General features: G+C 40.4%; 1 protein-coding gene and 1 long non-coding RNA gene across 4 annotated transcripts; one reads left to right on the top strand and one right to left on the bottom strand.

Annotated features, from left to right (window-relative positions):
* Positions 1–2,148: 2,148 nt before the first annotated feature.
* LOC115664349 (regulator of nonsense transcripts UPF3-like) lies at positions 2,149–13,631 on the bottom strand. 3 transcript variants are annotated; one of them, XR_008815436.1, is made up of 9 exons: positions 13,371–13,631; positions 12,388–12,494; positions 11,969–12,064; positions 11,797–11,895; positions 11,632–11,702; positions 5,162–5,272; positions 3,205–3,259; positions 2,512–2,920; positions 2,149–2,426 (listed from the first exon to the last, which is right to left on the bottom strand). XR_008815436.1 is itself a non-coding variant. In XM_056306712.1 (8 exons), the coding sequence occupies exons 1-7, from the start codon at positions 13,511–13,513 to the stop codon at positions 3,254–3,256; spliced, it is 633 nt and encodes a 210-aa protein (XP_056162687.1). In that variant the 5' UTR covers positions 13,514–13,631; the 3' UTR covers positions 2,149–2,920; positions 3,205–3,253. The 3 variants fall into 3 exon arrangements, 1 of the variants encoding a protein (XP_056162687.1); XR_008815437.1 differs by having other exon boundaries at positions 2,149–2,920; positions 3,187–3,259; XM_056306712.1 differs by having other exon boundaries at positions 2,149–2,920.
* Positions 9,654–11,366, top strand: LOC130136605 (uncharacterized). Its single transcript, XR_008815438.1, has 3 exons — positions 9,654–9,809; positions 10,839–10,910; positions 11,136–11,366. It is a non-coding gene; the product is annotated as an uncharacterized LOC130136605 (long non-coding RNA).
* Positions 13,632–14,054: the final 423 nt, after the last annotated feature.

Genomic DNA, 14,054 nt, shown 5'->3' with positions numbered 1-14,054 from the left:
CTAATTTTTTGACTTAAAAAATACATAGATTAGTACATTTGTGACAAATTTACCTTCCGTTAAATTGGATTAATATCATGAAAAAATCTCAAACGGTTGACAGTAAAATTTAACGGAAACTAACGGATGGTAAAATTGTTATAAGTGTTCTAGTTTAAGGTTTTTCGTTGTAAAAAAGTTAGTTTGGGGTAAATTTGTCACTGGTATATCAGTTTTGGGACTTTTCGTGGTATTAAACTTATTTGTTATTTTTTTGTTTATTTATTTTATTTACTACTATTCTTTTTTTTTTTTTAATTCAAAAAAATCGGTGCTTGATTTTGTTGAGAAAAAATTTCACGGTGTTAATGGCTGCCCCTCTTTGAAATGGAGCTCGAAAGGTTCCTTCCAAAGATTATAACGATACCCGAATTTTGTCGACGAACATGAAAAGATACTCGTTGATTGAAAAATGAACTTGGGTAAGGGACGTACCTCGAGATGTACTTTACCCGCAGGTCTCAAAGTCATTTGAAGTATTTGTGATGGCTTCATTATGAGCCATGTCACATTGATCTTAGCACCCACTTAGCCGTTTTTTTTTCTGGGTTGAGATATGAATTCATTAGCTGCATGTTAATCGCTCAAATGAAAATATTGTAGCTTCAATCAAAACGTTGCTTAGATGATGATACGTGAAAATTTCAAGTTGTTGAAGTTGAGTGAAAAAATTAAGCTCGAGACAGGGTATAATGTGAACAATGAGATTAAAAAAATGAACGAAACAAATTGTGGTAAATAAACTTGAAATATATGCAGTGAATGAAGATGAATTTGGTTAGAATAAAAAAATAAATAAAAGAAGATGAATGAAAGATTTGCAGAGGAAGAAGTTCACGTGCTGCTGAAATATATGGAAAAGGTCAGTTTAGAGAAGTGAGGCTCTATGCGTTTTAGGTGAAAGGGAAAGAGAGAGATTTTCCATATGGAGAAACTCGTGCCCTGGAAGCAGGAGACCCAAAAAGGGATAGTAAAAGAAATTGAAATGACAAATAAGAATTAAAAGCGAAAACAAACAAAAAAAGGTAAAGAATAAAAAATAAAAAAATTGAAAAGATTTAAATGATAATAATAAAAAGATTAAAAAAAATCATTAGAGTTTATGTCAGATCTACTTTGGAATTTTTTTTAGCATTTATATCATTAATGAGGATTTTAGCTGGAGATTCGTATATCAAACTTAAACTTAAATTTTGATTTTTGGGATTAGCTCACACGAGTTGTTGTCGAGGAGCTTAATACCGAGTCCGTGCAATATTATTTGCCCAACATTGTATCGTATTAATTTCCGCACTTCATTTCTTACTTACTTCTCGTTATATTTTGATGTGTTGGTTTCTATTTCTTTACGTTGTTTTCTTGATTGTGTTTCTCTTATTTCGTTTAACCTAATTGGATGGTTAGGACCCACCTTAGGATCATAATAAACGAAAAATATTGTATGACACTTAGTTGAAGAACGACTGAGTTTATGTACCGAAAGGACATTAGTTGAATAATTAAAATAATTAAGTCCCCGAACTTAGATCTCTAGCTGCATATGAAGTATACTCCCACATCTCACATAGCTCGTAATCGACAAAATTTTCAAAGATTAATCATTTAAAATGAACTCCAACGTCGCGCAAGGTTAGGGTTCGGGAGAACCCGTGCCGATCGAGGAATATTGGTCCTCAACTTGGCATTACCACTAAACCCGTCTTCCCACTGTCGAGAGGATTGCGACAGGACATTAACACGTAAATATGACAGTTCTGATTTAGTTGAATCATGTTCATCCCCTAAAAAGATTAAAACCTCTTACACACCAAATATGAACAATAAACATTTGACCTTTCTACCAATCTAAACATGGCGCAGGTTTAATCAAACACAAGCGTGTACTTTATATCAACATGGCAAGTTTATTTACATTTAGACATATGTATTATGTATGTTTAGACGCATTTTTGCATGTTCAAATATAATATCTTCAAATGTGATAAATTTGTTGCCTATTGTGCTACCCTTTTATTAAATATGTACAGTTCAAGTTTTAAAGTCATGGCATGATTAATAAACATATAATATTCATGACAAAAAAAAAAGAACGTCACAAGGAAAAATTAGTTGCCAGGCCAGCCATACTCATGTTTGGCATCTATTCCTTTCTAGGAAAGTCTCACAATGATAGCTGCATCAAAAGCATATGAAGCTATACTCGACCATTTACTAACCCCAAAATCACATGATAGGAGTCTGGGGACAGGAAGGCATTAGGAGGGGAAGTAATTGACATCCCCAAAACAAAAACCAGCCATTGTTTACAGAAGACTGACCACTGCCTCTACTTCTCACTCAAGAGCTCCTAACTGCTGAAATGGTAACTTGAGGATCTGCATTGCCTCCTGGAGGATAACGTCCCACATGAATGCAGAGGAGACGACGAAATCTAAAACACTACGATACAGAGAAATGCAAACATATCCTTACCATCTGAAGACTCTAAGAGACACTTAGCAGATATAAATGCCGAGAAGGATCAAATCTCATTGTTTGCATTTGATCCCCTCCGATTGACAAAGCAGAGGCACCTTACACCATGGTCAGGTCTAGTGACTTGATCCTTCTACCTTATTCGAGTTTTCAGTTTCTCATCTCCCAAATTAAGTAGGTCATTCCCAACAACCACATCAGAGGCACTGTTTGCATCTTTTACAGATGGTTGTACAAGTGGGTCCCCAGGAGGTCTTTTTCCATTTCCTAGATGAATTTTAGGCAGATATTTATGCACATATTGATTTCCAAGATTACGTTTTTCACTTCGGTGATGATGCTTTTTAGCAGATGGAACCGTCATGTGTTTTTCTTGGAATAGCCGCAGTGCAATACCACCAAAGACCTGCAAAGAAATGGTTAGAAGTCACTTAGCAGTTCTAGAAATAGCTTACAAGGTACTTCGAAATCTCACAGTTAACAGCCACTTACATGGAGGACATTAAAAGAGTACTACGAACGCCAAACATCAATAAGAACACCGGAATTGAAATTTGAAGGCTTCAAAAATATTTAGTCCTAACCAAACATGAAACTAGCCTCTTGTATACACCGCACCAGAAGATATAATGCTGAACAATAACAAGATAGAGACATAGGAATAGCAGCCACCTCATGAATTTGTCTCACCTTCCTTTCTGAAAGCGGATTTTCCTGTTCCTGGAATTGTCAAAACCAGCTACTCCTGGAATATATCGACAGGAATTCCTCAGTGGTAGGGCAGAAATCAAGAAATACAGTGTCATGCTTTAATCATAATGAATTATACCAGGAAATGCAGATGCATACACCGAAAACCAAGAGTAAATTTCCTAAAAGTCTAAAGGTTGACTCTTGATTGAGATTCAATAAAGAAGGCAGCTCATCTAGCTTGATCAGAGAAAGTTTCCAGTGAAATGAAGCGCGTTTGATAGAAGTTTGCATCAGATCATTCCCCACACACAAAAGAAAGAGCTTATCAGTTGTCATAATCCAAAATGAAAAGCATTCAGCACTTCGGCGATAATGATATGAGCAAAGGTTGTTTCATCCCTTTTCCTCCTCTTGGTTTCTTCGATCATTGCCATGCCTCCATGGACATCTCCTCAGAACAAACTAAAGGGATTGATAAATGATTGCTTGACCAGCCAAATCTATCTGCAGTTCAAATGCTTGAGACTGCTTCATTCTTTTGGGGATAGTATCACTTTTCAGAAACGCATTGAAAATAGATAAAACTATAAGAGATAAAAATCGAAGTCAGATGTCCTTTTCTCTGGTGTCAACCCATTGGAAATTATGGTTTAAAAAGATTTGAAGAAAGCTCCAGGATCATATGAAAATGTCCCCACAGTTGTTGCTATGACCACAACAAGGAGTCAATGACAGAGAAATCTGCCAGGCGCCAGATGCTCACAGCAGCCAGCAAGCACAAGTTAGGATGTTCTTCACGGTCTTTAATTTCCTACCAGGTTCAACTTTCATTGGCAATTTAGACAGATAGGAGAGAAAAATCTAATGAAAACCTCTGCATGAAATGACCCCAGTCTAAACACAACGAGATGTTTCAGAGGGGCCAGTAGCCCTGTAAGAGTCATCTCCAACAGTAAAAACAATCATGTGCAGGCCTATAGAACCCTCCACATATGCCGGCACATGATTCAATAAGCAAACAGTTTGTTTAGGTTCACTACCAGAAACTAATTTCCAGGCCATCCTGTATATGTTAAACATATTAGCACCTGATCTTTTGCCTAAGATAATAGATTTTCAACTGAAATTTAGGGACCATCCTAAGAATAGATAGATTGCCATAGCAATCACTCAAAGAACAAATTCACTTTCCTTACCAAAAAAAAAAAAAAAGAACAAATTCACTTTCTTAGCCATACCACTGTCGCCATCCAAGAGTTCAGCTTGAAACGAGGCTCCCAAGGTATTAGATTTGTTAGAAAGCTGTAACTTCTCTACTTTTGCAATCAAATTGCAAGTCACTTTCTCTATGCTACGACTTTTTCTTGCGGTGTCAGTCAGAACACACTGCCACTAAAAACAGAAAAATGTCAATATACTGTAAAAATTCCATTATTCTCCTTCTTGTGCACATAAAATAAGTCGACTTGCAACACCAATCATAGGCCTGAAGAGATTAGAAAAACCCTAACTAGCAAGTGACAAGTACTAGTCAAGGAAAATCAAGCATAACCATCTATACTGGTGGTGATTATGTCTAATAATGGATACTTTTTCAATTCTCTTACCAAATAAACTAGAAATAGCATGTGTGCAAACTTTTGAAAAAGAAGTATGCTTAATATCATAAAGTACAAAAGTTAAGATGATTGAATTCATGATACATCCTTTACTAACTTTGGAGAAGAAACCTACATAAGTCAAGATGAGTGCATATAACACCACACTTACACATGCAACCAGCTAAGATAGATAAGAAAACAAAGAAGCTAAGAGACATGAAAGGAATCCGAGAGTTAGACAACATGAGTTCCTTTCCATGGTCAATCTGCCATTTACTATATACAGATCAACAGAAATTAATTAACAGCGGAATGAAAATGCTTCATATGTTGATAAATAATAAAATGCGTACCGTTGTTGTGGAAGTCCTTTTTTTGGTATTGAGTTTAGATAATAATGAAGGCTTAGTTTCAGCTGATGGCTTCCCAGCTTTTTCCTTCAATTTGCCTCTTGTCCTTGAACTCTGACAAATGGGAAAGAAGATCAAAACTATCCTGGAAGACGAGCACTTCATAATTGTCACTATCACATAGCATAATGGTGTCTTGTAGTTCCATTCCAGGCAACAATTGGAGTCAGATGGAGGTCATATCCATGTTGCATGCAAACATCAAACAAGGTATATTATAACCCAAATAATATAACCTCAAAATCAGGTAACACAGGCACTGAAACCAACTCTTTCATTGTCAACAAAAGTAAACTTTCAAAGGAACTTCACCGTGAACCATTCTTCCAACCATGATTTGTATTTTCATGCTCAACAAGCTAAAGCATCGTCCAAGCCCCAAGTGCAGATCATTATGACTTAATGTATTATTTTTTGTCAGAAGTTTAGAGGATGGAAAGCGATTGAAGATTGGAATTGTGTATTGCTTTTCATATCAAACAAAGTGTAATTACAGCCCTATTTATAGTACAAGAAGTCTAGATGATTAGGGAAAGAAAATATACAAAATAGAGAATAAAAGATTCCCTAAGATTGCCTGATATGCAATATTCTAATTTTCCACCAATACACCATTCAAGATCAATTAAGATCAATCAGCATCGGCAACGGTATCTTCAACACTCCCCCTCAAGCTTGGCGGTCTATACACATCAAGAACGCCCAGCTTGCTTAGTAGATATGAATGTTGCCTGTGACATAAAGCCTTTGTGAAAATGTCTGCGGGCTGATCTGTTGTTCTTATTCCTTTTGTTTTGATCACCCCATTCTATATCTTATCCCTGATGAAATGACAATCAACCTCTATGTGCTTTGTCCTTTCATGAAAGACTGGGTTCATTGCAAGTTTGAGAGCAGCATCATTGTCGCAGAATAAGACAGTTGGTTCTTTTACCCATATACCGAGATCTTGGAGTAGACCTCTTATCCAGACTATCTCGCAACTAGTCTTTGCCATTGCTCGATATTCTGCTTCGGCAGATGATAAAGAAACAGTTGATTGTTTCTTCGTTTTCCATGAAAGTAATGAGTCTCCCAACTTTATACAGAAACCCGTAATAGATTTCCTACTCATGGGACAAGTAGCATAGTCTGTGTCACAATACGCTGTCATTTCCATGTTGTTGTCCCGAGATAATAATATCCCTAATCCCGGACATCCTTTCAAGTACTTTATAACTTTCAATGCAGCATTCATGTGAGACTGTTTTGGGGCATGCATGAACTGGCTGAGAATCTGTACCGCATAGCAAATGTCGGGTCTGGTCATGGTCAAATAAATGAGTTTCCCGACGAGTCTTTGATAAGCAGATGGATCTTTAAGCAAAAGATCCTTGTTCATGGGTGATAATCCTTTATCATACTCAGCTGTCGTCAATTTGATATTCTGTTCGATTGGAATAGCAGCTGGCTTAGATCCCGACAATCCTGCTTCCGAAATGATCTCCAAGACAAATTTGCGTTGGTGAGACAGATGCCCTTATTCGATCGTGCAATTTCTATCCCGAGGAAATATTTGGGGATCCCAAATCCTTAATGTGAAAGGTAGAGTGCAGGTACTTCTTGAATTTCTCAATGGCAGATGCATCATTCCCCATAATCAGTATATCATCAACATATATAAGTAAGTAGATTGATGATGTACCTTGTTTCCATGTGAATAATGCATAGTCGTGCCTGGATTGTTGGAACTTTGCATTTGTAAGTGCATTAGTGAATTTGGCATACCACTGACGAGAGGCCTGTTTGAGCCCGTAGAGGGATTTACGAAGACGACATACACTATTCTCCCCCTGTCTGCGCAATCCCGGCGGGAGGTCCATGTAAATTTCCTCTTCAAGATCCCCATGGAGAAAGGCATTGTGGACGTCCATCTGATGGAGAGGCCAATCACGAAGAGCCGCAATAGAAAGGAAAGACCGAACGGTGACTTCTTTTGCTACCGGTGAAAAAGTTTCCGTATAGTCGAATCCTTCTCGTTGTGTGAATCCCTTCGCGACTAATCTGGCTTTATAACGTTCTATGGATCCGTCTGCTTTGTACTTGATTTTGTATACCCATTTACAGCCTATGGGTTTTCGATGAGGTGGTAGAGGAACGAAATCCCAAGTCTTGTTTTCCATTAGAGCTCCTAATTCATCTGCCATTGCCTGTCGCCAACGAGGATCTTTGGTAGCCTCGTCATAGGAGGAGGGTTCCTGATGCTCAGAAATTTTGCTAATGCAGCACATATGTTCGGGTGAAAGGTGAGCAAAACTAACATAGGAAGTAACAGGGTATTGAGTACCAGATTTACCCAAGGAGGAGCAAATATAATCCGCTGTCCATGTAGGTGGTCGGATTGTGCGGCCTGAACGACGAGGATTCACTGGTGCAAATGAAATATCATCTTGTGATTCAGTAGAGACATTATTCGACGATTCCGGGAGAACAGAAGTCTTAGACATTGCTGGTGGTGAATTGTTGGATGCCCCATTATCCATATCTGGTGCGAGACTTGCATCAACATCAGGGGATGCTAAGGAAGGTGTCACCTGTGGGAGCATAATCAATTGTGCTTGTGGGGGATCATCTTCACTTAAGAATAAATGATGAGAAGTAGCCAGATCTTCTTCCCGATGTGAAGATAACTTATCCTGGAATGGGAAAGTATCCTCATGAAAAATTACGTCTCTACTGACAAAGAATCGTCCAGTGGAAGGATCAAGGACTAAATATCCCTTTTGAAGAGTTGGATATCCCATAAATACACACTGAAGGGCACGAGGACCCAATTTGTCCCGAGGGCCAACTGTAGATACATAGCATAAACATCCGAAAACACGGAGGTGACGAATGTCTGGACGTTTGCCAAATAATAACTCGAAAGGAGTCCTTCCATTGAGAATACGAGATGGCATCCGATTGATTAAGTAGGCTGCTGTGACCACACAATCTCCCCAGAACATTTCCGGAATTGAAGCTTGGTATTTAAGGGCTCGAGCAACTTCTAAGAGATGACGGTGTTTTCTTTCGACAATCCCGTTTTGTTGGGGAGTGTAGACACAAGAACTTTCATGAAGAATCCCATTGGAGAGAAATAATGAAGAGCATTCATGATTAAAGAATTCACGAGCATTATCAGTGCGAATCCGTTGTACGGATTTGTGAAACTGATTTTTAATTAAGATGAAAAAATTCTTGAGATGAGAAAGTACTTGGGCCTTGGATTGCATGAGAAATACCCAAGTTGCTCGTGTATGATCATCCACAATTGTGAGAAAATAACGCGACCCATCACGATGTGGAGTGTGATATGGTCCCCATATATCCATGTGTAAAAGAGAGAAAGCTTGATTGGCACGTGATGTGCTTTTTGGAAAAGGAATTCGTGATTGTTTGGCTAATGGACATATAGGGCATTTGGGATGAGGAAAGGAGGCACTGTGGCCTAGACGCTGGTGAAATAAAGGAACATTTCTATTATTATGGGCATTACATAAGATGCTTTTATTTGAAGGAAAAAGTGCAACATCAAAATCCTTGGGGAATGTGGCCCAAAAATAGAGTCCCTCGTGATTTTTACCCAAGCCCATCAGTGTCCCAGTCAAAAGGGCCTGAAAGAGACAGACATCAGAGTTAAAGAAAACCCGACATGAGTTGTCTTTGCAAAGTTTGGACACGGAAATGAGATTAAAATGAAAGTCTGGAATGAATAGAACGTCTTTGAGTGTGATGAAAGAATTTAGCTGAACATTTCCAATTTTAGCAACGGAAGTGTCACTTCCATTCGGAAGACGTACGGAGGTATGAGGGGAGGACTTGGTAATTTTGGAAAAGAAACGTTCATCGCAGACTATATGGTCACTAGCACCTGAATCAATAATCCATGCTTTATTCGAAATAGCACTCATCAAACAATAGGAAATACCTGCATAGCTAGGCTTTTTGTCCTGTATTCCCATCTGATTTAAAGCCCTCATAATTTGTTGAAACTGATCATTATTGATGGGCTGGTTGGCCTTGGCATTTGCCGCTATGGAGACATCTCGTTCCCTTTTTTCTGCCGGCTTTCCATGCAATTTCCAACAATTTTCCTTAGTATGATAAGGACGTTTGCAATAATCGCAAAATTTACCTTTGCCTTTGTTGGATTGAGCCTTTGATGATGTGGCAGAATTTGGACTATTAAATCCTTTCCAGGCGGGTGCTGATGTAGCGTGATGCTTGCCGTCTGATCTGGGTGCTGCGAGGATCAGTGATGAACCGTCTGATCTCGCCACACTCCCTGGGCCGTCCGATCGGGTGATTAAATCGTGGCTGCTCGTTCCAAATGAAGATACTTCATCTTCTTCCCCGAGGAACCCTAGTGCCGTGGGTGAGTTTCTTCCATGGCCGGACCTCAATGCCACAAGCCGCTGCTCCGGCGAGGCCTTGGCCGTAAGGACGACGCGGTCCCCCACCTTCATATACTCCGATGAAGCCAAACGCTGGGATTCCTCCTGAACCGCAAGTTGATAGATGCGGCCGAGCGTGGGGACGGGTTCCATGGCCAAGATCTGGCTCCGAAACGGTAAGTATGATTCATTTAGAATAAGCAAAAAGCGTGTTACCTTTTCCCGTTCTTTCATGGCTCGATATTGAGCCAATGTGGTCTCGGGTCCTTCCAATTTTTCCTCGGCCATTTCGAGTTCGTTCCACAGTGCGGACAACCGGTTGAAAACGACAGAAATCGACAAATTTCCTTGTTTGAGGTCTGATAGGGCTTGAGTTAGTGAGAAAATTTTAGCCCTGTCAAGTTTCCCGTACATTTCTCGCAAATTTTCCCATATTTTCTTCGCGTCTTCAGTTGGAGGAAGTCCGGCGGCGACCTCCGGCGTGAGGCAGTTCCCTATCCAGGTCCGCACGAGTTGATTGCATTTCCTCCATTGTCGTGCAAGTCGATCGTCGGTCGGGATTGGGATGGTGCCGTCAATAAAGCCTTCTTTGTCTTTGGTAATTAACGCTCGCCGGAGCTCGCGGGACCACACAGAATAGTTCTCTGGTCCCGAGAGCTGCTGGGTGACGAGGCGGAGTTCGGGTCCGTCGGCGGCGGACGTATACAGGGGATCGCCGGGTTCTGGCCGTCCGCCGGCGACACCCCCAAACGGAAGAAAACCGGGTCCGTAGGTCGGGTAGGGATTTCCTCCGAAACCCGACGAACCCGATCCATTGTGGCCCGAAAAAGACCAACCCGATCCATACCCTGAAATGGGCTCGGTGACGAGTGGTGGGCCTCCTCCTGGCCCGTTGTTTTCACCAGGCTCCATGGGGCTGAGATTTTGGGCTGAGCTTCTCTGGTTCGTTTGGCCCTGAATGGGTTGAACCTGCACAGGAACCCATTGAACATATGGACCAGAAAAAAATTGTCCAGGGTTAGTTTGAATGGGCCCCGAAATGGGCTGTACTGGACCCGACAGTCCCTCATTGGGTCGTGTGTGGTCTTGTTCTTCTGTTGTTGAATCTGGTTGATGCTCTGTGGAAGTATCCTCTATTCTTTGATTGTTGAAAGATGCTTCAGAGTCTTGGTTTCTCGGCATGATATCTCCCTTTGGAAATGCAGGATGTTGGTGTGCGGAAGTGATGCTGTGCAGAAGCTAGGTTATGTAGGAAGGCTCTGATACCATGTCAGAAAGTCCAACCCAAAAGCTTAAGCTATTAGGTGGAGAGAGACCACATGAATATAAAGAGCATTTAGAACCCGTTGTCAATCGATGTGGGATAATTCTTCAACACCCCCACTCACGTGCAAGTCGGATTACGAGGAGCACGTGAAATTTTGACATCGCACATTCACATGGAATTTTTACCACGCACATTCGCGAAAGGGATAGCATTGGCTCTGATACCATGTCAGAAGTTTAGAGGATGGAAAGCGATTGAAGATTGGAATTGTGTATTGCTTTTCATATCAAACAAAGTGTAATTACAGCCCTATTTATAGTACAAGAAGTCTAGATGATTAGGGAAAGAAAATATACAAAATAGAGAATAAAAGATTCCCTAAGATTGCCTGATATGCAATATTCTAATTTTCCACCAATACACCATTCAAGATCAATTAAGATCAATCAGCATCGGCAACGGTATCTTCAACATTTTTATCATCATATTTAAGTTAATTCTGCTCAGGTTTCATAAAACTTGAGCAACAGCTAGCATCCATTAACAGCATAGTCAGTTCGATTTCTTTACCCCCATTCCAGTAAACTTTTCAGCGTTTGACTATGTGACAACTCATTACCAAGTAAAGTAAATTTAGTATGGCTACAGTACGTAACCCAGACATTACCCAAATTCTCTGTTCCTCACGGGTGCAAAGATCTATTTGATCCAATAATACCCACTGTAATTACCTTAGAAGCTCTTTTTCGACGAACATAATCCATTAGAGGCGTTGTAACAATAGGAACACCTTCTGCAGCACCTATGAAAACATAGTGAAAGATCAAATAATGTTTCAGTCAGCTCCTCTTAAGATTGCTTTTCACAAAGTGATATTCAGGAGTACTTTAACAGACCGGATCCCTCCCCCTCTCTTCTCCCCAGCTGTATCTCCACACTGGGAAGATTCTCAACGGGCGTTACCAATAATTTGAGGAATTCAATATACTCAGGATCTGGAAGGTATGGAGGAATTATTAACTAATCATTCTACAAACATGCAGCACGGTAAAGCTGGTAAGGTGGTACCTGTAATTAGGGTCCCTTCACGACTATCTTTCCTTAAACGTTGGGCCGGAACACGTTGAAAAGGAGCATACTCAACAATTGTTTTGAATTGGGCACCTGAAATGGATTAGACAGAGCCAATAGTTACGATTTTTTTCACTTTTAAAAGGTTTTTTCTTTGTGTAAATTGTTGAAGTATACTTTCAAAAAGACTTCCATGACCCAGAATCCAATTCTGCAGAAGTATATCCCAGGAAAAAAGCGAAACCACTAAGTTAAGCAGAAGAACACTTTCTAAAGTTCACCACTTCAAGCAGATCGGTGTTACTGAGATTTAGTTGAAGAGTTCCACGATGACCAACTGGAACTAAATTCGCTTTCTCAAGTATGCAGAAACAGCACCATAAGAAAGTATTTGAAACGAATCTAGTCAAGATTACCCTTCTCATTCACAAACACGTGCCCATCAAAGAACCCCGCAAATTCTGTTACATCCTCCAGCCTCTCGAACTTGATATAGGCTCTAGAAAAAGTATGGCGCTTCTGGCTACAATATGTCAAGGAAAACAGAGTGAGATGATGCACGTCCTCTCACAACATTATCTTCAATATCATAGAGGAAAGCATCAAAACAGTGGGCCGGAATTCAACTAAAGCTAAGCCATAGATGCTAGGTAGACCATGCAGGTTCACATGCAGACAAAATTACGGTGCACAGATGGGGATGTACATTAGGAAGCGTGCACAAAAGAGAAGGGGTGAGGGAAGTTCCAGCAGAATTTGCCGAGACATAACAAAAGAAACCATATTTAAGAACCGCAATGTTGAGTCTACACTAACGATAATCATCAATAACTAGATCGTTGAGTCTAAGATGTGAGGATCATACAATATCACCCCCATTTTACAAGAACAGGAGAAAATCTACGGAAAGACCTTCAGAGTGGCAAGGGGTCGAACTTTATAGCAATAAAGCTACAGCTACCTTTGGTAAAGACAACTCACTCCTCGCAAATTGACTCTAATGTCCAACTCATAATCATGTCGAATCTATCAGCACGTGCATAACAGACAAACTGCCATGATTGTCCTAATGGATTCACTTTCATTCAAATTATGCAATCAAGCCAAAGGACCCCATCCCCTCGCATTCGACAACTTCCAAGGAGCAACAACTGGCATGTGTGCCAATCAACTTCCACCTCAACCTCAATTGTCATGGACTTCTCAGTCCTAATTCTCACTTTGCCCTGTTGTGTTTGCATGAGTAGCTACAGAGCTATTCAAGAGCACCCCTCACCTCAAGAACAAAAAAAAAAAAAAAGAAAAAGAAACGCAAGAACAGCCCGTAGGCAACGGCGATGCATGGAACTCAACGAGACAATGCCTGACCAAGCACAGACCAAGCGCAGGCCCCCCTAACCTGCTCTTGCCAGGACGGAAAGAGACCCAGCAGTACCGCCCGGAGAAGACACTGTCGATTTGCTCGGTCAGAAACGCCCGCGTAATGGAGGGTGGCAAGTGACGCCAAACCACCTTCGTTCGGTCCAACGGTCGCTTCTTCATCGCCGATCACCCTTGCACCAACCGAAAGATGCAGACTGGCTTCGATCTTCGCTGCTCTGCTTTGTGCAACCGAACAGAGAGAGAGAGAGAGAGAGAGGCGGAGAGAGTTCAGCTGCGAGTGATCAAACCGATCATTTCCTAAAGCCGCGGTTGATTTTACCATTTATAATTAGGTGATATGCGCGCTACAGTACTGTGCATGGAAAAGAGAAATCTATATATATATATAGTATTATGAATTTTATAGTATTATAATAATTGAGTTTTGGAAGGCAAAAAATCTAAATCATGGTCTTCCTAAATGGGCATAATTTATAATAGTTATAGATCACGGAAAAATATAAAAAAAATAATAATCCAAAAGCAAAAGGGGCATAAATGAGTATTATTAAATTGTAATATGATTACATATTTTTCTTCTTCTTCTTTTGTATGCCACGTGTATTTCTAGACTCTGGAGCTCCTCTGCGAGAAGTTTGGCAGGCCCCTATTGAGCCCATTTGGATAAACCCCATAAACTCATAAACCCCCTTACTTGGAG

Source organism: Syzygium oleosum, unplaced genomic scaffold, assembly GCF_021117445.2.
Source record: "Syzygium oleosum isolate NSW1041296 unplaced genomic scaffold, Sole_v2.1 Sole_v2.47, whole genome shotgun sequence".
In the NCBI taxonomy this organism is placed as follows: domain Eukaryota; kingdom Viridiplantae; phylum Streptophyta; class Magnoliopsida; order Myrtales; family Myrtaceae; genus Syzygium; species Syzygium oleosum.
The sequence above is the reverse complement of the archived record's forward strand: the minus strand, read 5'-3'. Positions and strand labels throughout refer to the sequence as shown.